Raw genomic sequence first — 21,501 nt, 5'->3', positions numbered from 1 at the left:
ATAACTCGTCCTCTAAAAGTCTCTAGTCTTCTTTCTCCCGAACTGGGAAGGAACTGGCCTTAATTGGCTTAATCAACGCCCCCTCCCTCCCTCATTTGGCAAACATTTCCAATCAAGCCCTCCAGGTGAGGAAATTAGGAGGCTGATGATTTTTGCCTCATGCAAATGGATGTCCTGGGGAGCTGCTCGGGGCCTGTCAACAACACCCCCTCCCCCTCAGGTCTGGTCTTGTCTCTGACTGTGGGGAGGGGGCAGATCTCTTCCTGAATCTCTCCCTGAGATTCCTAAGGAGACTTTGCCCCTCTGGGGTTCTTCTGGAATTCCTCCTGATGCCTCCTGTTGTAAATAGCTTCCTGGGATTTTTCTTGGGCTTGGGTTACAAATGCAGGCTCTCCATGGTAGTGGCTGGAGCCCAGAAGGCTTAGGTTCAAATCTCACCTCTGATATTGGGGGGGGGGGGGGGGGTAGTGGTAGTTATCCTCCCTGAGCCTCGGTTTCTTTATCTGTAAGGTGGACACAATGCCAATAGTTCCTGCCTCAGACACTATTTTGCAGCCCTGCTAAAGTCTAAGCCTCAGTTTCCTCATCTGTAAAATGGGACTGTTCCTAGGACCTGCCTCCCCGGCTTGTGGTGGGGATCAGACAGGTACTTTGCTCCTTCACAGGGTTGTTCTAAGGCTCAAATGAAATATTTTAGGAGATTTTCAGAAAACTTTCCATTGCTTTATAAAGGTGAGCTGCTTTCATTTCCTTATTTATTTTTTTTCTGTAGTTCTAAGGGGAGAACCAGAGTCCCGTAGGGTTCATGGTGGTCTGGAAGCCCAGGTATTCCCCAGGCCTGATTAGAGGGCCCAGGGATACCAGCCAGTCCCTTCCTTACTGTAACTGCAGGGTGCTTGGCCTTTAGGCTGCTGCTGCAGCTGCTCTGAAGGGTCTCTGTCCAGCCAGAGTTTAGCTTCTTCCCTTAACCTTGTCATTAAGCCTCAGCTACTAAGCAGTACAGTATATGGAGCGCTGGACTTGGAGTAGGAGTAGGACCTAAGTCCGAATCCTGCCCCAGACACTACTAACTGTTATGACCCTGGCTAAGTTGCTTCGCCTCCATGACTGCCTCAGTTTCCTCATCTGTAAAATAGCACCTTCCTGCCAGGATTGTTGGGAAGATCCACTTGAATGAGATAATCTATGTGAGATGTTTTGCAAACCTTAAATCACTAGACAGGCCCCTGTCCCCATCGCCAATGGCTGCAGGTCACATCAGTGTGTCTTGTTCCCTGGCTTGGCTGCGTTGCTCTGGGTCCAGCTTCCACATATCCCTCCATTAACGCTCTCCCAGACCCAGTTCCCCATTAGCAGCTACCCCGGCCGTCATCCATCCCTGGCCCAGGCCCAGCTCAGCAGAGCTGCCTTGTGATGGATGTCCCTTCCATGCTGGTGGCCTGGCTGCCAGCCAGGGCCCCAGTGTTGGCAAGCTCAACCTCGCCTCCTTCAGACGCTTTGATCCAGCCAGCGGGTAATGCTGAGGAAAGTGTTTGGGGAGCCGGATGTGCCGTCCCTGGCAGGGCTGAATCTCACAACCAAGAGGAGAACTTGGCGGCGACCCCTGCTCTGCAGACTTCTAATTGCAGTTGGACCAGGATGCTGTGTGGGCGCCATGTTTAGGTCTTTGAACCTGCTGGCCCTGTTCACCTGGAGGTCCTGATTCTTTGAGCCTTCAGTTTAATATGACCTGATTGTAAGATCTAGAAAACCTTCTTCCCCAAAAACTCTCAGCCATTTCCAGGCCCCAGGGCTGCTGAGACACAGATCGAGAAGATTCTGCAAGAACAGGTGGATGGACTGCCTTGGGAGGTAGTGAGGTTCCCATAACTGGAGGTATCCAGGCTGAGGCTATATAACCACTAGCTGAGGATTTTGTTTAAAAATAAAAAAAGTCAGACAAGATCAATGGTGTTTCTGTGATATGGATGCTTATCCCTACCTGGAATCATTAGTTTCTCCATCTATAAAATAGGGATCATTCTGCCTTGGCAAACCCCTTCTCCCCTCCCCCCAGAAAAGAACCTCATCCTGCCATATTTATAATGCCTTCAGTCTTGTTCCAATGTCCAGCCTATATTTCTTATTCCTCCCATTCAGGTAGGAGAAGAGAGATGGTGCAGAACACCAGGTCTGGATTTAGGAAGCCTTGAGTTCAAATCCAGCCTCAGACACTTTCTAGCTGTGTGACTTTGGGCAAGTCACTTAATTTTTGTCTGTTTTAATTTCCTTAACTGTAAAATGGGGGGAAATAATAGTACTCAACTCCCTTGGGTGTTGAAAAAATCAAGTGAGATAATATTTATAAAACAGCCCAGTGCCCAGCATACAGTAGTAGCATAATAAATGCTTCCTTTCCTTCCTTCCTACACTCCACATTTTAACCAAAGTGGACTGTTAGCCATTCCCTGATCTTGTCCACTCTGTTTAACAAGCATTTATTAAGGACCTACTATGTGCTGGTTACTTCGCTATCCTCTGGGGTTACAAAGATGACATCCACGCTGTCTCAGACCCAGCCGAGCTTAGCTTTTACCACTAGCGCTCAGTGGCGGCAGCACCACCTGTAAATATAGATAATAAAACACAATACACATACAAATTAATTTTGCAGTGGTGGGCACTCTCAGCTGGGGCCCTGGGGGCGGGTGCCAAGAAGAAGGAGAATGTTTTAGGCACGAAGGGACAGTTGCCCACTTAAAAATAGGGGAACGGGAGACTGGACATTTTGTACCAAGTGGGCCAATTGTCCAGGAAATAGGGCACGGGCTCAGACTGTGAGAGACAATAGTATTTTATTCTGGAGGCAGGAGGGAGTTGCGCAAACTTCTTGAGCGGAGATGGTGCTTCAGGAGATCAGTTTGGCTTCTCTGTGTATGGGCATGCATGTGTATTGGGGACAGTGCGGTTTGCCCCCTCCCCTTCTATGGCTCCTGAGTGCTGTGCCAGTTACCAAAGCCCCAGGCTTGTCTTCTGTTCCTTGTACCTGTTCTGTCTCTATCTGTTCAGTGGATCACAGAATGTCAGCATTGGAAGGGACCAAAGACCATTTCATCTTATAAATGGGAGGACAAAGCCCAGGAGAAGGCGGATGGCTTTGTATCAGGGACCCCAACATGGGAGTGTGCCTACCCACCCGGAGTCCCTTGGAATCCTAGGAAACATGACTGCTGCCCATCATTCCCCCTTGTCCTGTCTCCTCCTCTTTACTCCTGTTCTTTACACACCAAGACTTGTAGAGAAGTAAAAGATTGAGATTAGGGGCTCTTGCCCTTCTGCAATCTGATCGACCCTGGCACCTTGGCTTTCCCCACAGAACTGGCTGCGTTTCTACGGCTACCTCCCACAGCCCAGCCGCCAGATGTCCACCATGAGGTCAGCTCAGATCCTGGCATCTGCCATCTCCGAGATGCAGCGTTTTTACGGAATCACTGTCACGGGCGTGCTGGATGAGGAGACCAAAGCGTGAGTCTGTCTCTGCCAAGGACCCATCGCCTCTCTCTTTTCTGCCTTTCCCTCTCCTCGGGATGGTGAAGTCCCATACAGAGATAGGGAGAACTAGCTCTTTACTCCTCAGATCTGACAGCCTTCCACCCGACCCCGTCCACTTTCTTCTGCCCTTCTCCCTTTACTATGATTAGCAGCATTCCTGGTAAACCCATAAGAAACCCAGCAGTGGCCAGTGCTGCCCTAGGGTTCTTGAGGCCTGTCCCCTCTGAGACCCCCAGGTGTTGCTACCTGGCATATCTCCACCATATCCCATTAGCCTTTATCAGGCAGGCATTGAACAAGTCTGAATGAGCTGCTGGCAAATCCAATATTAAGTAGTTGAGGGAAAGAGTAAAGAAAGGATTCAAGCTCTGCCCTCAGCCAGCTTTGTCTGGGGAAGTCAAACTGGGCGGGTGTGGGGAACCTCATGATCAACAAAACACTCAGAAAATAATCATTGAGGGGATGGGATGGGTGAGGAATGGTTCTGATGGTTCTTTACCAAATAAAGAGGAGGTGAAGCTAGAGGGGGCTGCATCTTGGAAAGCCAGAAGCCAGATGTCCTAGGTTTTCTGGGGAGCCTGGGAAGCAGAGGCACAGAATTGGTGGGGAAGGGCAGAGAAGACCTAACGTGTGTGGTGGGGGTGGGGGTGGAGGGTAATAAGAAAAGCAATCTGGCTGCAATAGAGGGAGGGGTCAGGGGTGTGGGCAAGGTGGGGGGGCAGAATTCCTATGGGAGCCTGGGCTCCCTTCCCAGAGACCCTACCAGTGTGCTGTGTTCTCTGCAGGTGGATGAAGCGGCCTCGCTGTGGGGTGCCAGACCAGTTTGGGGTACGTGTGAAAGCCAACATGCGGAGGAAACGTTACGCTCTCACCGGAAGGAAATGGAACAGCCATCACCTGACCTTCAGGTAGTTTGCTGGCCCCATCCTGTGGCTTGTGAGGGGAGATGGCCTTGCTCAGGTTTCTCCTCCTTGTCCCCTGTGGCCCCTGGGGGCCTGAGTCCTGCCCCTAGTGTCTCTTGTCTGGGGGATTTCCTTTCCCACACTCCCCCTGGCTGTTCCCACCCAGCCACACCATGAGAGTTCCGCCTGGCCCCAGCTCTCTATCCCACACTGGTGGGAAGGATCCTCAGCATCTCTGTGGGAGACCCACCTCTGTGTATTCTCCCAGGCTGGGGCAGCCTCAGGCCTGTCTAGGCCCTCCCAAGTGAGCCCAAAGCCTCATCATCACCTTCCCAGCTGTTCCCTCTTCTCAAGATACTCCAAGCCAAACTTGAGCAAGACCTTGGAATTCTAGGATAGGCATGGATTGAAAGGAGGGGTGGGCCTGATTGGAAGCATCTTCCAATGCCCTTAAGGTCTAGGGGATGAAGAGGCAACCCTGAAAATAGAGGATTGGATGTGGGAATAGCCGGGCCAGACCCTGACTCATCTATCTGCTCTCTCCCCAGGGTAGCATGGTGGTAGGTTCAGGAGTCAAGTGCCTGAGGCCAATTACAGCTGTGGTAGATTGGCCAAAGGACCTGGGTTCAGATCCCAGCTCTGCTCTGTGGGCAGTTCATTAAACCTCTTTTCCCTTAGTTTTCTCATCTTTAAAATGAGAGAATTGGACTAAATGATCTTTCAAACCCCTCCAGGCCCAGTTCCTTTGATTTAGCACTCCCCCTAGTCCTGGAAGACTAGTACCTTATGGTGCCCTCCTCAAAAGAACCACAGCCCAAGATGAAGGAGAGTGAGTCTACCCCGCTGCCTGAAGGAAGTATGGCATGGGACTGGCAGAGGGTTTTCCATCCCCCCCAGCCAGCCTGGCTCTCCCCTCTGATAGGGAGAAGGGAACATTTCCCTTAGCAGGAATGATTGCCCAGGGAGCTGTGGGAAGGAGGATCCCAATATGGCGGGTGCCTCCTCCCCACCATTTCCATCATCCCCAGCATCCAGAACTACACAGAGAAGCTGGGTTGGTACAAATCCCTGGAGGCGGTCCGGCTGGCCTTCCGAGTGTGGGAGCAGGCCACACCTCTGGTTTTCCAGGAGATCCCCTATGAGGATATCCGGCAACGGCGGCAGAAGGAGGCCGACATCATGGTGCTCTTTGCCTCTGGTTTCCATGGCGACAGCTCCCCCTTTGACGGGGTGGGAGGCTTTCTGGCCCATGCTTACTTCCCTGGCCCAGGCATGGGTGGAGATACCCATTTTGATGCTGATGAGCCCTGGACCTTCTCCAACACTGACCTACATGGTGAGACCAACTGGCAGAGGGAAGGAGAGGGTGGGGGCTAGGGTGGGCTCCATCTCACCCACCATCTCATAGTGGGGAGGCATCTATGTCCTGGGTCTGGAGCCACCTTGAAGCAGCAGATACTAAAAAGCAAAGGTCATCTCCAAAAGAACCCAGTCTAATGACCACCTTAATTTCTTCTCATGTTCATTCTGACAAATCGCATTTTATCCTCCAACCCTCCTCCCAAAGACAAGGATCCATCTTCCCTTTTGACAGAGGGGAAACTGAGGCCCTGATTAGGAAAATAGCTTCCCCAAGGTTCCAAGTAGAATAACAACAGTATGGCATCAATCTGTCATTTCTTCAGGGTGGTGTTCCCTCCATCGATGCCCAGCTGTAGACTCTGTGTGAACTGATAGATAGCGCTTTAGAGTTTGTCACCCTCAGATTCCATACTTTGGGACCAACTTGATACTGAGCTTCCCCAGACGTGGCGAGGCTGATCCCAGAATGATGAAGAGGGTTCATCACTCATCTGTGCATCAATCTCCCTTTCTCTTCCAGCTGGGTGGTACTTGACAGAGCCTGTACCTCACTGGCTTAGCCTGGAGAGACCCCAGGCTCACTTCCAAAGAAGACCTTTAGTAGAGAACAGTAATAGCTCCCACACATAAGACTTTAAGGTTCAGAAGGCACTTAACCTTACAACCACTGTGTGAGCTAAGAAGGTCTTCTGACACGTGAGGAAGCTGAGTCTCAAAGAAAGGGAATGGCTTGAAGGGGTTGGCCACAAACTCAAGTCTTTGGAATTCTTCTCCCGCAACGTCCTTCTTTCTTCTAGCTTAGCTCCTTGAATCTAAGAGAAAGGCCAGAGACCCTGGTACATTCTCTTAAGTCCTGTTGATTACAAGCAAGGATCTGGAAAAGAGGATGATCTCCCTCTTTTTACCAGGAAACAACCTCTTCCTGGTGGCTGTGCATGAGCTGGGCCATGCCCTGGGTCTGGAACACTCCAACAACCCCACCGCCATCATGGCACCCTTCTACCAATGGATGGACACAGACAATTTCCAGCTGCCTGAAGATGACCTCCGAGGCATCCAGCAGCTCTATGGTGAGCTCGCCTTACACAAAGGGGTGGGCTTCTCTAGAGAGTTGTCAGGGTGGCCCTTCCTTCCTGAGCCATTGATTTATATTTCTCTGTTTCTGATACAAAATTAATTTGTTTTTCTTGAGTCTGGGCATGTTCTGCTTCCCCATGAGATTATGAGCTGCCCTAAAGTAGGAAATTATCTGTCTTCCTTTACCTCTCCCCCAGTGTTTGTCATCAGGTACCAAGCAACCCAAGTTAATTCCCTGAGTCATTATAGGACATAGAGTTGTAAGTGACCTTACAGATCATCTAATCCAACACCCTCAATTTACTGATGAGAAAACCGAGGCCCAGAGAGAAGAAATCGTATTGGGGTTTCTGCTCTGGGGAAAGTCAGTACACCAAGGATTAAAAATCTTCTATGTATAGAGGGGCGGGCTATCTGTCACCAATGCTTCTCATTCATACTCATATCAAGGCTCATAGAGACCATACCTCAGTGATCTAGTCCCCTTGTTTTTCTCGTGAGTAAATAGATTCATGGAGATTAAATGATATACCAAGTTCAAATGACTGGTAAATATAGAACTAGGTTTCCAAGTCCAAATTCTGTGCTCTTCCCAGCTCACCCTCCTGTCTCTATTTTACCTGCCTGTAATGGCTGGCACTCCCTCATTTGAGCTTGAGGGTGGTAATTCTTTCACAGCTTTCACAGCCTTGATTCCTCCCCACATTTCTTAGGTACCCCAGATGGCCAGCCTCACCCCACCCGGCCCCTTCCTACAGTGCCACCCCGACGCCCAGGCCGGCCTGATCACCGACCACCCAGACCACCACCACCCCCGCCTCCAGGGGGGAAGCCAGACCGACCCCCTAAACCAGGGCCTCCTAACCAGCCACGAGCCACAGAGAGACCAGACCAATATGGCCCCAACATCTGTGACGGGGACTTTGACACTGTGGCCATGTTGCGAGGGGAGATGTTCGTGTTCAAGGTGAAGCGTTCCCTTCTCTTGGTCCTTTTCCTTGGCCCTGCCTAGGCATCTGGGTGCTGTACACTCTCAAATAGATCAGGGGTGTCACATTGATACAGGAATTTCTGAAAGAAGCCCTTTGTTAGTGGGACCCAGGCAAAAAAATCCCTCTGAGTGCAGGACCAGCCACTTAGCAAGGGAAAAGACTTTAGTCTTGGAAAGCCAGCAGATAGGGAAAGGAGAGATGTATAGACATGGAGGGAGATTGCGATAGCATAGAGTCTTAGGATTGGTCACGACCTCAGAAATCACTATTTATTTCTATTAGAAAGTTTAGTCATTTTTCCTGAGTATGAGTATGTTCTGCCTCCTCAGTAGACTATGAGTGATCTTGAAGTATAAACTGTGTCTCTGTTTTCCTGCGCAGTATTTATCACCAGGTGCCAAGCAACCTAAGTTAATTCCCTGACTATGTAGACTATAGGGTCAGTTACAGGACCATGGAATAGATGTGGACCTTTAGTCCACCCCTCTCAGTTTTTAGATGGAACCAGGAGAGCAAGTATATGTGCCTTCAGTCTCTGAAGGTTAAAAAAAATCAAGGTTAGATTTAGACCTTAGGAAAACTATTTGCATACAGAAAGTGCTTAATAAATGATTTTCATTCATTATTTAGACACCTGACAAATCTCCTTTCCCTAGTTTTTTCTTTACTCCAGATTTTCATCATTCTCTTCAGGACTCCATCTCCTCATGCCTGACCTCTGCCCTACCCTCTCCCTTTCTTCCTTCTCGCTTTCCCCTTGTTCTCTTTCCTATCACTTTCTCCCCTCCAGACAAAAATTCTCTTATTTCTCCTTCCATGTGATTCATACACCCTGTAGGTTCAGACTGTCCTAATGTGCCCCAAAGTCTTTTTCTTGTCTCATACCCCCATATTCTCGGTCTCCTCTGGGAAACCAGCCCAAGAGGACACTAAGGCAGGGCCAGGTCTGATGACCCATAGAGATATTCCTGCCATTTTCACATGTATAGTGTGTATACTTTCCCCTCTTCCCCGTCCCCCACCCAGTACAGAGTTCCCAACCCCCTGGAGATCTAGGGGCTGGGTTGCATTGTTCACAGTTCACTCTCCCTACTAGGGCCGCTGGTTCTGGAGGGTCCGGCACAACCGGGTGTTGGACAACTACCCCATGCCCATTGGGCACTTCTGGCGGGGGCTACCCAGTGACATCAGCGCTGCCTATGAACGTCAGGATGGGCGTTTTGTCTTCTTCAAAGGTGAGCCAGATGGCCCCAGGCTAGGGAGGAGGGGTACAGGTTGGTAGCTAGGGAAGGGGCCTCTTCACCAGTATAAGGTCTCTGTGTCTGTCCTTGGGCAGGAAGAGGAGGGGAGGGGGCCTGATTTGGCTGCCGGCTGAGTATCAGCTTGGCTCCTGAGAGTCCCTACTCATGTTTTCCCCATTATGGGCTAGATGAGGTCATCTCCATCTGTAAATGTAAAGAGAGACAAAGAGAGAGGGGAGCCAGGCTTGGAGGGAGGGGAGGAAGGGAAAGCCAGCTGAGGTTTCTGACCCGCAGCACAGAGTGGGACCAGGGCAGGAGAAAGGGGGGAGTCTCTGGGGTGTGGTTCAGGTTTCTCTTCTGCCCTGCTCCATCCCTGTAGGAACTGGTCATGAGATAACCAGAAGGAATTCCAGCCTCTGTAGCCTGCCAGAGTAGATGGAATATAGTGTGGCCCTTCTGCCTGAGGAGAGCAGAATTCAAGGCCATCCCCTTTCTCATTGAAAGTGGAGAGTATACTGTATGGTTCAGAGTCTTGAGACTCTGAGAGAGGCCAGGGCCAGGCAGAGCCCCCTTAACTGAAGACCCTGGGTCTCTTCCGTCCCCTCCAACCTTCCATTATTTCCCTGATTGCCCCTGTGAGCAGTCAGTCAATCAATAACCATCTATTAAGCACTTTACATTGGGCCAAATGTGGTGTGAAACATGAGGGATAAAAAAAAAATGAAGATCCCACCCTCAAGATGCTTATATTCTAATGAAAGAGAGCCTTTACACAAATCAGTACATCCAACATGCATACATAGTAGACTGAAGGGAGTCTCACTGGGGAAAGCATTAATAGCTGAAGGGTAGGGGATTGTCCAAAAAGTCTCCCAGAAGGAGTAATACTTAAGCTGTCTTAAAGGAAACCAAGATTCTCCCCCCAAGGAGGGAGCATTCCAAGTATGGGGACATCCAGTGCAAAGGGAGATAGAATGCTGTGTGTGAGGAATGTGAGTAGGTCAATGTCATGAGATGGTAGAAGGAATTCATGTGTTAAAAGACTGGAAAGCTGGAATAGGTGCAAGTTGTGGAGAGATGTCTCTTGGCTCCTAGAAGTCATAAGTTACTGGAAGTTATCAAGTAGGGCTGTAACACGGGCAGAACTAAGCTGTAGGAAATTCATTTTGGCAACTGTGAGGAAGATGGATTGGAGAGGGCAGAGGAGGAAAGCAGGGAAACCAGTTAGAAGGCTATCGCAGTAGTCCAGATGATTGGTGACAATATGGTGGTGATTGGAGTATCAAGAAAGGGTGATATGCCAGAGATGATGGAGAGGGATAATAACGAGACTCAGCTAGGTGGGGGATTGGATATGTAGGGTGGGCAAGAGAGAGAAATTGAGATGATGTTGTGTTTGCTGACCTGGGAGGATGGTGGCATCCTTGATGGGTAACGGGACTGACTCTTTTGGGTCTGTTGTGGAGTTTGAGGTTCTTACAGCATATCCAGTTTGAAATGGCCAAGAGATCATTGATAATATGGGAATAGAGCTCGAGAGAGAGGCCAGGGCTGGATAAACTGATCATAAAGATGAACATTGAACCCATGGATACTTAAGAGATCACCAAGTGAGAGAGAGAGTCTGTAGAGAAAAGAGACAAGATCCCTCCTTCATCCTAGCTGCCCCTATCACTTTTCTGCCCCTACTAGCCACTTCACATGCACGTGAAGGCTCTACCCCACCCCCTTCCATCAATATATCTCCTCACCTAGACTGTAAATTTAGGAAAGACCTGAGCCATCCTTGACTTTTCTCTCTCCCCTCATATCCCATCAGTTGACAAGTATATCCTATTCTCCTCAGAAAGAATAAAAGGACATTGATCTAGAGCTGGAACGACTCTTAGAAACCCTGTCATCCAGCCCCCTCATTTTACAGATGAGGAAACTGAGGCCCAGAGTGACTTGGCTAAGGTCCCGTAGGTAGTATGTCTCAGAGATGGCATTTGAACCCGGGTTCCCACACTAAACAACCAGTACCCATCCCCATGGACCACATTGTTCTCATACTCCTTCATCATTCTTTCTATTCAAGGGTCCACCATCCCATATCAGGACCTTGTCCCCTTTTGCCTCAACTGGCAGCCATCTATTTGCACTTAGCAATTTCTCTTCTCTGTGGCCCATCCTCCACATGCCTGCCAACATTATTTCTATAGAGCCATCCTGCCTGTGTCACTCCAGAATCTTTAACATCTCCTTATTGCCTCAAGGTTAAGATATAGACTTCTCCATTGGGCTCTCCGCTGGCCTTCCCAAGCTTATTTCACATTACCCTGCTAAACACACTCTGTGTTCAAGTCAAACCAGCTCCTTTGCCAACATGGAAAAAAGTCAGCTTCCCATCTCCAGACTTCATGCTTTTGCACATGCCTAGAACTCACTCCCTTTCTCATCCCAGTCTCGTGGCCTCCCTGACTTCTCTCAAAGCTCCCCTTGTGGGCTACCTTCTGTGGGAAGTCTTTCCTGATCCCCCGAATTGTTAACATTCTCTTCCTCTTCAAATGACCTTGAATAACCATCACCATTTACATGTCATGTGCCTCCTGGAGCATGTAAGTAAAGCTTCTTGAGGGAAAGGCCAGTTTTCCATTTTGTTTTTTTGTCTCCTACCTAGTGCCTTGTGCCCAGTACATGTTTAATAAATGCTTGTTATATTGGATTGGCTTGGACTGAGGGCAGGGAATGTATTTTGTATTTCTGCAGAATCTTTTGCAGTTGGTACAGAATACTGTGTGTGTGCATGTATGCATGCGTGCAGTAGCTGCTCAGTAAACGTTTGCCACATGGAGGTGATACTTCTGGGGCCTTAGGGTGACTTTTAGCGCAGCACATAAACACCAAAGGCAGAAACTGTGGGCATCTCCACCTCCTTCTTTTCCTTTGAGAGAGAGGCTCCAATTGATGGGAGGTGAGAGGGGTACAGTCTTCTGCAAGCTCAGACTTGAGTGTAAGTTCTAAATAATTTGGATCTCTGTCTTCTCCCATCTTCAGCCACCCCCACAAAGTGCCACTCCCTCCTGATCTTGTGTGCCTCTACTTGCAGGGGATCAGTACTGGCTCTTCCGTGAGGCCAACCTAGAGTCTGGTTACCCCCAGCCTCTAACGAACTACGGACTGGGCATACCCTATGACCATATTGACACAGCCATCTGGTGGGAGCCCACAGGACACACCTTTTTCTTCCAGGAGGACAGGTGAGCTACTAAGCGACCACCCAGAGATGGGTCTGTATTCAGAGGGGAGGAGACTCCAGTCACCAGCCAGAGGACAGAGCCAGGGGAAGAGGGGATCAAGCCTCTGACCTCTCCAACATCTGCCTCTTCCCCTTGCTGAGACTTTGAAGGCTGGGCTTTAATCTTCTCAGATCTGGCCTTTGCCTCTCTATAACCCAGATGATTCCTTAAGGCCCCTAGTGGAGGTGGGAGTTGGGGGGGAGAGGTAGCTCAGCTTAAACAGAATTCCTTAAGTGTTCACTTATCTTGAGGTATCTGCTAGAAAAGTGGATGCAGACTGGGGCTCTTCTTCTATTACAAGAGCTGGAGATACACACATGCTAAGTTGTTCCCTAAGGATTGATAGGTAGTATCCCTTCCAGAGGCTGTAGGGATAGCTGACGGCACTTTATGACCAAATCTGACCATAACCATAAGTTTCTCTGCCCTGACCACATGCACCAACTCATCTGTCACATTGCAGGCTGGACAGGGTAGGAGCCTGGACACAAAAAGAGAGAGTAAATGTGGGAGAGGAGGGTAGAAGGATGAGAGCACTAGGAAGGGCCAGAGCATGGGGGTCTCCCCACCCTAAGCATTGGCTGTCCAGTGGTGCTCCACCATCACAAGGGCTTGGCCTTGGGGTCTTGTTTCTGGCCGTGGGGAGTGGTTTGCTCATCCAGCAGCTTCTGCATTTGAAAGGCGTCGGGTTGGGGTTAGAAGTGCAGTCTGTGTGGGGTCAGTCTTAAGTGGCCCCCAGAAGACTCCAGCCCACAAACTTGGCCTCTCTAATTCTGGGTTGCAAACAACTGAACAGACCACAGACCAAACCCAGCCCTGGTGGTTTTGAAGAGCAACCCAAGTATCTGGCCTCTCTCCCCGAGACTCTGGAAAGGAGAGGAACACACAGCTTTGTATTGCCTGGCCTAAGAAGGAACTGAAATAATGCCCAGTCTACAGAGAGCAAGCTCTGCACTCTCCCTAACTCTATCCCTGTCATAGGGAACCTTGTCTGTCTTGGAAATTCACCCCTCTGTCCAGAGGGCTGATATCTCAGAAATGGATTAAGCTTACTGATAGGAGGCCCAAGTTCTGGTCCAGGCTATAACCTTGAGCAATTGGCTTGGTGATGGAGGGTTACAAGGTTAGGCATACTGGCATACAACCTTGGCATTAAGAAAGGGTTGATGGGAGCAGCTAAGTAGGGCTCTGGGAACCCATCTTCTTGGCACTGTTGACTACAGGTACTGGCGCTTTAATGAGGATACTCATCGAGGAGACCCTGGCTACCCCAAGCCCATCAGTGTCTGGAAGGGAGTTCCATCATCACCCAAGGGGGCCTTCCTAAGTAATGATGCAGGTATGAGAAACCCGGACCCCTGTCCACCTTCATTCCTTCCTCATCACCATGTGAGAAACAAGTGAGATAACGTGTAAAAAGCACTTCACATAGTGTCTGGCACATGTAGGCCCACCAGCGCCCCAGGGGGACTGAGATTTTGGCAATGTAACCAATGTAGACTCATGAATGGAGGGATGTATTTGAAGTTAGGTGAACCTGGGTTTGTCTAATCCCACCTCTGACACAAGAGCAACATGGAAAAATAACTTCACAGTTCTGACCCTGGATTCCTGACCAGATTAGAGTCCTCAGGCCTTTGAAGTATCTTGAGTCTGGGGATTCTGAGTCTGCCACACAAATTCACCAGCTTTCAACCCAGCAGAATGAGTGCATCAAGACCAGAGCTGAGAAAAAACAAAGTACTTAAAACTGTAGGATTTAGAGCTATCTGAGAGATTGTCTAGGCCAAGGCTTCTCTTGGAGGCTGTTTGGCATGGGGGTGAGAGGGTGACAGAGGGGGAAAAGGAAGGAAGAGGTAGGAAGAGAGAGACCAAAAGGGAGGGAGGGAAGGAGAGAGATAGAGATAGAGCTTGAGAAGCCCTGGACCCCTTGGGCACCAGTTTGGAGAAACCTATGGACCCCTGTTTAGAACACACACACACACACACATATATATAATGTTGGATAAATTAAAATAAAATAAATTAATAAAAATAAATAAAATATTGAATAAATGAGGGAGAGGATGGGCTAAACATTTATTAATTATGTGTGTTCGTCCTTCGTTGCCAAAGAAGACCATGCCATCAGAGAAATGATGACATGACTTGCCCTTGACTTTTTTTTTTGAGTGAGAGAGAGCTGTTTTATTAATTTGTTAGTTAAATAATTAATTGAAAAATCATTTATTAAGTGCCTACTTTGTACCAGACACCTTTTACAATTATTATTTCACTTGATCCTCAGACAACCCTGTGAGGTAGTTGTGATTGTCATCTACATTTTACAGTTAAGGAAACTGAGGCAGGCAGTAGTGAAGTGATGGTCCAGGGTCACACAGCTGGGCAGGCTGTGATTTGAACTCGGGTCTTCCTGACTTTAGTCCCCGTGCTCTATCCACTGCACTATCATGTGCCTCTTTATGATAAAGACATTCGTTCTTTCTCCCATCCAAATTCATCAACCCCTTGAAATCTACCCATAGACCCATAAGGACCATCTATCCATGAACCCCACGTTAAAAACCCTTTCATTTTATATAGAAAGAAACAAGTCCAGAGAGAAGTGATTTGGAAGTTTCATGGAATTTCAGAATTGGCAGGGACCTCATACTTCAGAAAGAATGCCCCCCTGTAACGTATCTAACAAGTCCAGCCTCCAGTGGGAAGGAACTCCAACCTCCCAACCTGACCTAAGTCCTCTAGGGAGTGAGTGGTAGGGCGCAGGTCTTGTGTAAATCCAGGCCTACACCATCCCTAGTCCCCATTCTGGACTAACAAATCCTTGGACCCTCCTGCTTCATCAGCCATCTCCAGTGCTGGGGTCAGGTCTGGAACCTTGGAACTTTCTCTCCTCTTTAGCCTAATTAGTGCCTATACTGAGCACCCATTTGCAGACTGGGAGTCGGGGGGCCTCAGTGATGTCTCCCGTGCTGTCATTTACTAGCTGGACACCTTTGGTCACATTTCCTCACCTGTGAAATAGGCATGATGAACCCTGACTCTCACGGGATAGCTGTGCGTGCATGTGAGGTCATGGCCCGCCTTTTGAAAAAGGCTGGTGGGGGTGTTGTTTCTTAAATAATGCTTTCAGTTAAACAGGTGAGCTATAGCAGAGGACTGGGCAGGAGTTGGAGAGCCTGGGCTCACAACCTATCTCTGCTGCTGACCACTTGAGTGACTGACCTCTGCAAATGACCATAGGTGAAATGAGAGGTCTCAACTTCTGTCCCAAGAGCTTAAATCTATGATCCTATAACCTACAAGCTTCAAAAGCTCCCTGTCCTTCCTGTGACACCCAAGTAGACTGTGGCTAGAGGCACCCACCCCATCTCACTCGACCCTGGTTCTCTTCCACTTCCCACAGCTTACACCTACTTCTACAAGGGCACCAAGTACTGGAAATTTGACAATGAGCGGCTACGGATGGAGCCTGGGTACCCCAAGTCCATCCTTCGGGACTTCATGGGCTGCCAAGAGGAGACAGCTGACCCTGACCACCGTTGGCCTGACCTGCACCGGCCACCCTTCAACCCTAATGGCGGAGGCAGGGAGGATGAGGAGTACCCCGAGGAGGGTGGGGCTCCCCCGAGGCCCAGGGAGGAAGACCACAATGAGACGGTGGAGGATGAAGAGGGAGACTATGGGGATGACGGCAAAGGCGGCGGCGGCAACCGTGTGGTGGTGCAGATTGATGAGTACACACGGACCATGAATGTGGTCATGGTGCTGGTACCACTGGTATTGCTGCTTTGCATTTTGGGTCTCATCTACGTCATCATCCAGATGCAGCGGAAAGGCGCCCCGAGGATGCTGCTGTACTGCAAACGCTCCTTGCAGGAGTGGGTCTGACCTCAGCCCATGCACCGCCACCATCCCACTGATGCCTGTCCCCCTCCCTTGCCCCTCCCACACGGTGCTAACCCATAGATGTGTATGTATATACTATGTTTGTTGATGACTTCTGAGATGCTGACGTTGATCTCTTCTATCCATGGATGTGGGTGTGGGTCCCCTACCCATGACCATGGATTCTGAGCATCCTTAAAATGAATGTTCCCTCTGACAGCCCCAGAGGCAGCAGCCTGGAGACCCTCTCCCCTAGTCCCCTTGTCTATTTATACTAAGATGCTTTTACTTCTTTCCTCCCTCTCCTTCTCTCTCTCTCTTTCTCCCTCTCTCCTTTTCCCCCTTTCCTCTTCCTCTCTCTCCTCTCCTCCCCATCACATCTTAGTAGATGGAGGTGGGAATGGGCCCAGCTCCCCCAAGTTCCTCACTTTTCTTAAGGTAGACATTTACTCTTTTGACCCAGCTCAGCTCTTGATGTCTTGTCCTATCAGAATTCAGAACAGGAAGGGACCATTGTGAACATCTAATCTACGGCCTTCCATTACAGATGAGAACACCAAGGTCCTAGTGGAGAGTGAGGGGTAGACCCTGATTTGAACTCAGGTGTTCTGACTTGAAATTCTTTCCTTCTACTCTGCTTGTGTAAGAATTAGGGTCCTGTCCAACTCCTCCTCCCTCCTTTCCCATCCCAGAGCTGAAGCAGGAGCTGAGAGGCCTTCTGTGGTCTGCCACTGCCTGGAGTTGTTGGAGAAGACCTCCTTCCTTGGCTCATTCTGGGCTGATATGCAAGGAACCGAGAGGCCAGTACAGGTGTCTGTGTTTGCTTTGGAGACCAGCTGCTTAGCTAGGCAGAGAGCCCAAGGGAGTCTGCTGGAGGAAAAAGCCTTGGGTTGAGTAGTTCCCCTAGGTCTGAGAAATCACCCAGCCCTGAATTTATCCCACTGTGGTGGCTGAGGGCATGTTTTCCTGATGGCCCCTCCTAGCTCAATAGAATAGATACATGGATGGAATTATGAATCTGCATTCCTCCAGTCACCTCTAGACTGTGGAGGCTTACTCTATAACATCAGAAATGTAACTGGGGTGGGGCCTGACTAAAGCTTTGTCTAAAGTGTCACCAGATTTACTGGGCTCTCCCCTAAAGCTAATCCCTGCCCTTCCTCCCCTGGTAGGCACCAAGGTGTCACCACCTACCTGGGTCAAGGTCTCACCCACCATCACCTACAGAAAGGGAAAAGATGGATGTTCAGGGGTCCGCACTAATAGAGGGGAGAGAGGCATGAGAGAAGAAGGGGGACATCTCCCTCTCTAGACTGCCATCCCAGGACCCCAACACTGACTACGTGGCTTCATTAGCACCTACTTAGTAAAAATAATTAGGTTAAGAGAGGAAGCTATCTACTCTTCTAGAGTGAGCTCACCCCTCATGGGAAGGGGGTCATAGGGCAGAGGGATTCTTAACCTTTTGGGTATCATGGACCCCTCTGACAATCTGGTGAAACAAACCTCCAGGCCCTTTCTCAGAATCATAGTTCTGAATTCATAAAACAATTGCTTGTAGGATTACAAAGGAAACCAATTCTACTGAATAGTTATACATAGCTTACAAAGTTCACAGTCCACAGGCTAAGGACCACCCTCTCTCCACCCCTATAACTAGGGGATCACTGTCTTTTCCCTCCATCTATCCCCAACATTGAGGGCACTTTTCCCACCTCTGGAGGGAATTCCTCACATATAAGAATCCAGATCTATATAAAATTTCGTTCTAGAAGGCACCCTTTGAACAATCTAAACTCCAATACCTTCCTTCACCTTACCACAGGGAGGGAGAGGGTTGATTTATACAGTTACTGAGCTAGAAATCAAGAGAGGATTCAAACCCAGGCCCTCCTGTTCTAAGACACTCTCTGCTGCCAGAGGTTCTCCACCCAGCATCCATCTGGGTCCTTAGATAGAATTCAGGGAGTCTGTGAATTCTGATGAGGAAAAAATGACATCTTCCTTTTCACTAACTTTTCGTTTCTTTGGTAACGCTGGCTAGTTTTATGCCTTTAAAAACATGATTCTGAGAAGGGGTGCCTTCACAGCTTTCACCAGAGCCACCCAAGGGGTCCAGGGCACAGAAGAAGGTGTAGGAGCTCTATGAGGGACTAGTTCCGGGGAAACGTTTGGTCTTCTTTTCCCTATGGACAGTGACACCAGCTTCATCCGCCCAGCTCCAGCTGTGAGAGAGAGCATGCTCAAACCTTGCATCTCTGTTATTTGGAAGAAATGGTGCTCTGGACCCCCAGCTGGAATCTGGCCTACGTGGGCTTGTCCACCCTCCTGGCCTGTTGGAATGGCTTAGCTCTCCACCGTGGTGGGAAGGGGACTGGGGCTGAGACAGTCTGTTCCTTTCATGCACACACCCCTTTCTTTCAGGCAGGTGGTAGCTCTGGGCACTGAGTGTTGGAGCCAAGGCTTTGGTTACCTGTCCTGGGGAGGTTTCACTGCATCTGTTCAGGGTGGGGGGGAAGGGGGAGGAGAGAGTTAATGGAGTTATTTAAGCAGACGCTCCAGACTGTGCCAGCCAGAAGGAAGCTGTCTCGGGACCTGATGACCCAATGCCATCTTCACTCTCTTCAGGGAATCTGAGGGGTGGCTGCTGAGGTCTGCAGGGAAGGTACAGAGGTCATATTATTGGGATGCTTCTGCTTCTAGGTTTGGATCTGGAAAGTGGGTCACTAGGGAAAGAAAGGAAAGGCAACACAAGCAGTCTTAAGAAATAGCTCTTCCTCCAGCCAACCAGTGATGGAAACCTCCAAAGTGCCCTATCTGCCTCCCTCCCTCCCGGGGCTCTGCCTGGTGGCTCCCACCCGCCTACAGCTAGGCCGTATTGGGGAGGGGCCGAGTCCCAGGGGGTCCTCCCCTCCTGCCTTGACCTGCTTTATATCTTCTCTCCTCCCCCTCCCTACATCCCCTTTCCAAAATAAACAAGAGTCTCCAGCCACTGTGGGAAACGGTACTGGGAAGCTGGGTTCTCTGATCTCTCCTCAGCCCTCTCCTCTATGAGCTGCCCCCTCCTCATCCTGTCTCCTTTGTAAGCCTTGGCAGAAGCTGGCCAGTGGCCCCCTAATTCCCGGGCCCATTAAATAAATAGAGGATGGCTCAGAGGAGACTTCAGATTCGAAACAGTACAAAAATCCTGGCAATCTCAGCTGCTACCACCCCCTGCCCCCCAGTCTTTCTCCCCTTTTATTTTGGTCACTTGTAAACTCTAGGCAGAGGCAAAGCTTGTAAAGACAAGTGTCCCAGCCCCGTCTTTTCTCACCCACCCAAGGGTTTCCTTCTGGACAGCACTGACCACATCTCTGACCCTTGCCCCAGCAGGCAGTTGAACTCTTCATGGCAAGGATTAGACAACCCCGTGTACATTTCTGTATATAATTTGCAGCTTATTAAATTGTACATACAGCTTCCGACAGATGTGGCTTGCTTTGTGGTAGGGGAAGCATTGTATTGAATTCTAATTGGAAGGACCTTCCCTTAGAGGTCAGGTACCCACAGCAGAGCACCACCCTTTCCATGTGGGGTGGGCTTCAAGGGAAAAAGAAAAGCTTGAACTGTTCTGGCACTTTGCCAGAACAAAAAGTGTTCTCCTAGTGACAGTGCTATGATATGGATGTTTGTGAGTATTGTTATCACCTGTCTTGAAGATGGGAAAAACTTGAGACTCAATGGAGTGATTGGCCAGTGACGCAGGTGTCAGAGCAGGGTTTGAACCCAGGACTTCTGACTCCAAAGCCAATATTTTTCCCCTCCTAGGTTTGTTTTTGGGAGTTTTTTTCCTTGGCTCCTGGAGCCTTTGGGGGTGCATTTCTATTAAGAGAAGGGAAGACTCTGGACCGAAGGTTGAATTTGTCCAGGAGGGGTACGCCTGATGCAGAAAGGGCCCAGATGTGTGAGGCACAGGTCAGACTTGAGGCCTGGCCAGAGAGCAAGGGGCCAGTGAGAGCTTGGAGCCCTTGTGGCTGCTCTCTGACCCTAGGGTGAGGAGGAGGAGGGGGAAGGAATGTGTGATTCTCAGTTATTTTCACCTTCCCCATGGGAAAGGGCAGCCTCTGGCTCCATTCCCCACCCTGAGTCCAGGAGTGGGAGGGAGCCTGGTTGTGGAAACAAGGCTTGAGCTGTCCCTGACCCGCTCCTCGCTTCATCCCATCACTCCAGGCCCAGCTTAACGCCTTCACCAGTCAGTCTGAGAACCCAGCCTGGGTGGGAGCCAAGGATGGGGAAGAGATAGAGTCAGGACAGACGGAAAAACTGTTCTACTTGGAATCTGCAGGTGCAGGCCTGTGGTGGGAGAAACTGGGCTGGCAGGGAGCCTGGGCCCTCCGCTCTCAGCCCCAACCCTTGCATTGGCTTTCCCAGAAAGAACCTTGCTTCTCCCCCTCTCTCATACCTCCACCCCATCTCCATCTGCCTCCCTTTGGACATCTGTCCCTTTTACTGTGAAACCAGAATGAGGAAATTTGATTGGAAAACTCCTCACTTTTTTTTCCTCACCCTCTCCTACTTTTTAGCTCCTACCTCTATTGCTCCCCCTTCTCTGCTGTGGGTAAAGGGCTCACTTAGGGAGGGAAAACATAATGAAAAAAAATTGCATTTATCTGGTCCCTGAGGCTCCAGAGGTGTGCATATGTGTGTGTGTGTAGGTCATTCCCTTCTTTCCCAGCTTCAGCCCTGTCTGGATTGGGCATCCATTCCTTAAGCAATGTCTTATGTGTATGTTGATCTGGTTTTCTACAATCCATGCTGGTCATGATTCAAGGCTCTGCAATAAACCTATGGACAGCTGTGGCTCGGGGCTCCTGTGCGTCACGGGTGTCAAGGTCTACGCCTACCACTGAATGAAATGTGTCTAAGATGGGAGATTGGAGTCCGATTGTGGGGAAGGGTGAACACCAGGCAGAGGAGTTTGCTTTTTATCTCACCAACTGAAAATGTTCGGCCCCGATAGTTAAACCTGATGTGGGCCATACTCCCCAAAATGGTGTTTATCCCCCTGCCTGGGAGATTCTCCAGAAACACAACTTGCCTCCCTGTTTCTAAACAATATGGTAGATATGGCAACAGGCTTTGCCTTGGGACCAAGATGGGGACTTAGGACAGAGACATTTCCCCATCTTAACAATAAATGAACGGGATGACCGAGCTAGAACAGAGATTCTTAACCTGGGATTATAAAGCC

General features: G+C 49.6%; 1 protein-coding gene across 1 annotated transcript in view; it reads left to right on the top strand.

Moving 5' to 3' along the window:
- The window catches only part of MMP15 (matrix metallopeptidase 15), a 37,050-nt gene extending 15,940 nt beyond the window's left edge, over positions 1-21,110 (top strand). The window contains exons 2-10 of the mRNA XM_072636675.1: positions 3,356-3,504; positions 4,317-4,439; positions 5,462-5,769; positions 6,704-6,865; positions 7,586-7,839; positions 8,961-9,099; positions 12,194-12,344; positions 13,607-13,722; positions 15,790-21,110. Of these exons, the coding sequence (XP_072492776.1) occupies positions 3,356-3,504; positions 4,317-4,439; positions 5,462-5,769; positions 6,704-6,865; positions 7,586-7,839; positions 8,961-9,099; positions 12,194-12,344; positions 13,607-13,722; positions 15,790-16,274 (1,887 nt within the window). The 3' untranslated portion in view covers positions 16,275-21,110. The remainder of the gene's footprint in view (positions 1-3,355; positions 3,505-4,316; positions 4,440-5,461; positions 5,770-6,703; positions 6,866-7,585; positions 7,840-8,960; positions 9,100-12,193; positions 12,345-13,606; positions 13,723-15,789) is intronic.
- Positions 21,111-21,501: the final 391 nt, after the last annotated feature.

Source organism: Notamacropus eugenii, chromosome 1 (assembly GCF_028372415.1).
Source record: "Notamacropus eugenii isolate mMacEug1 chromosome 1, mMacEug1.pri_v2, whole genome shotgun sequence".
Taxonomy (NCBI): Eukaryota; Metazoa; Chordata; class Mammalia; order Diprotodontia; family Macropodidae; genus Notamacropus; species Notamacropus eugenii.
This window is presented reverse-complemented; position numbering and strand designations above follow the sequence as displayed.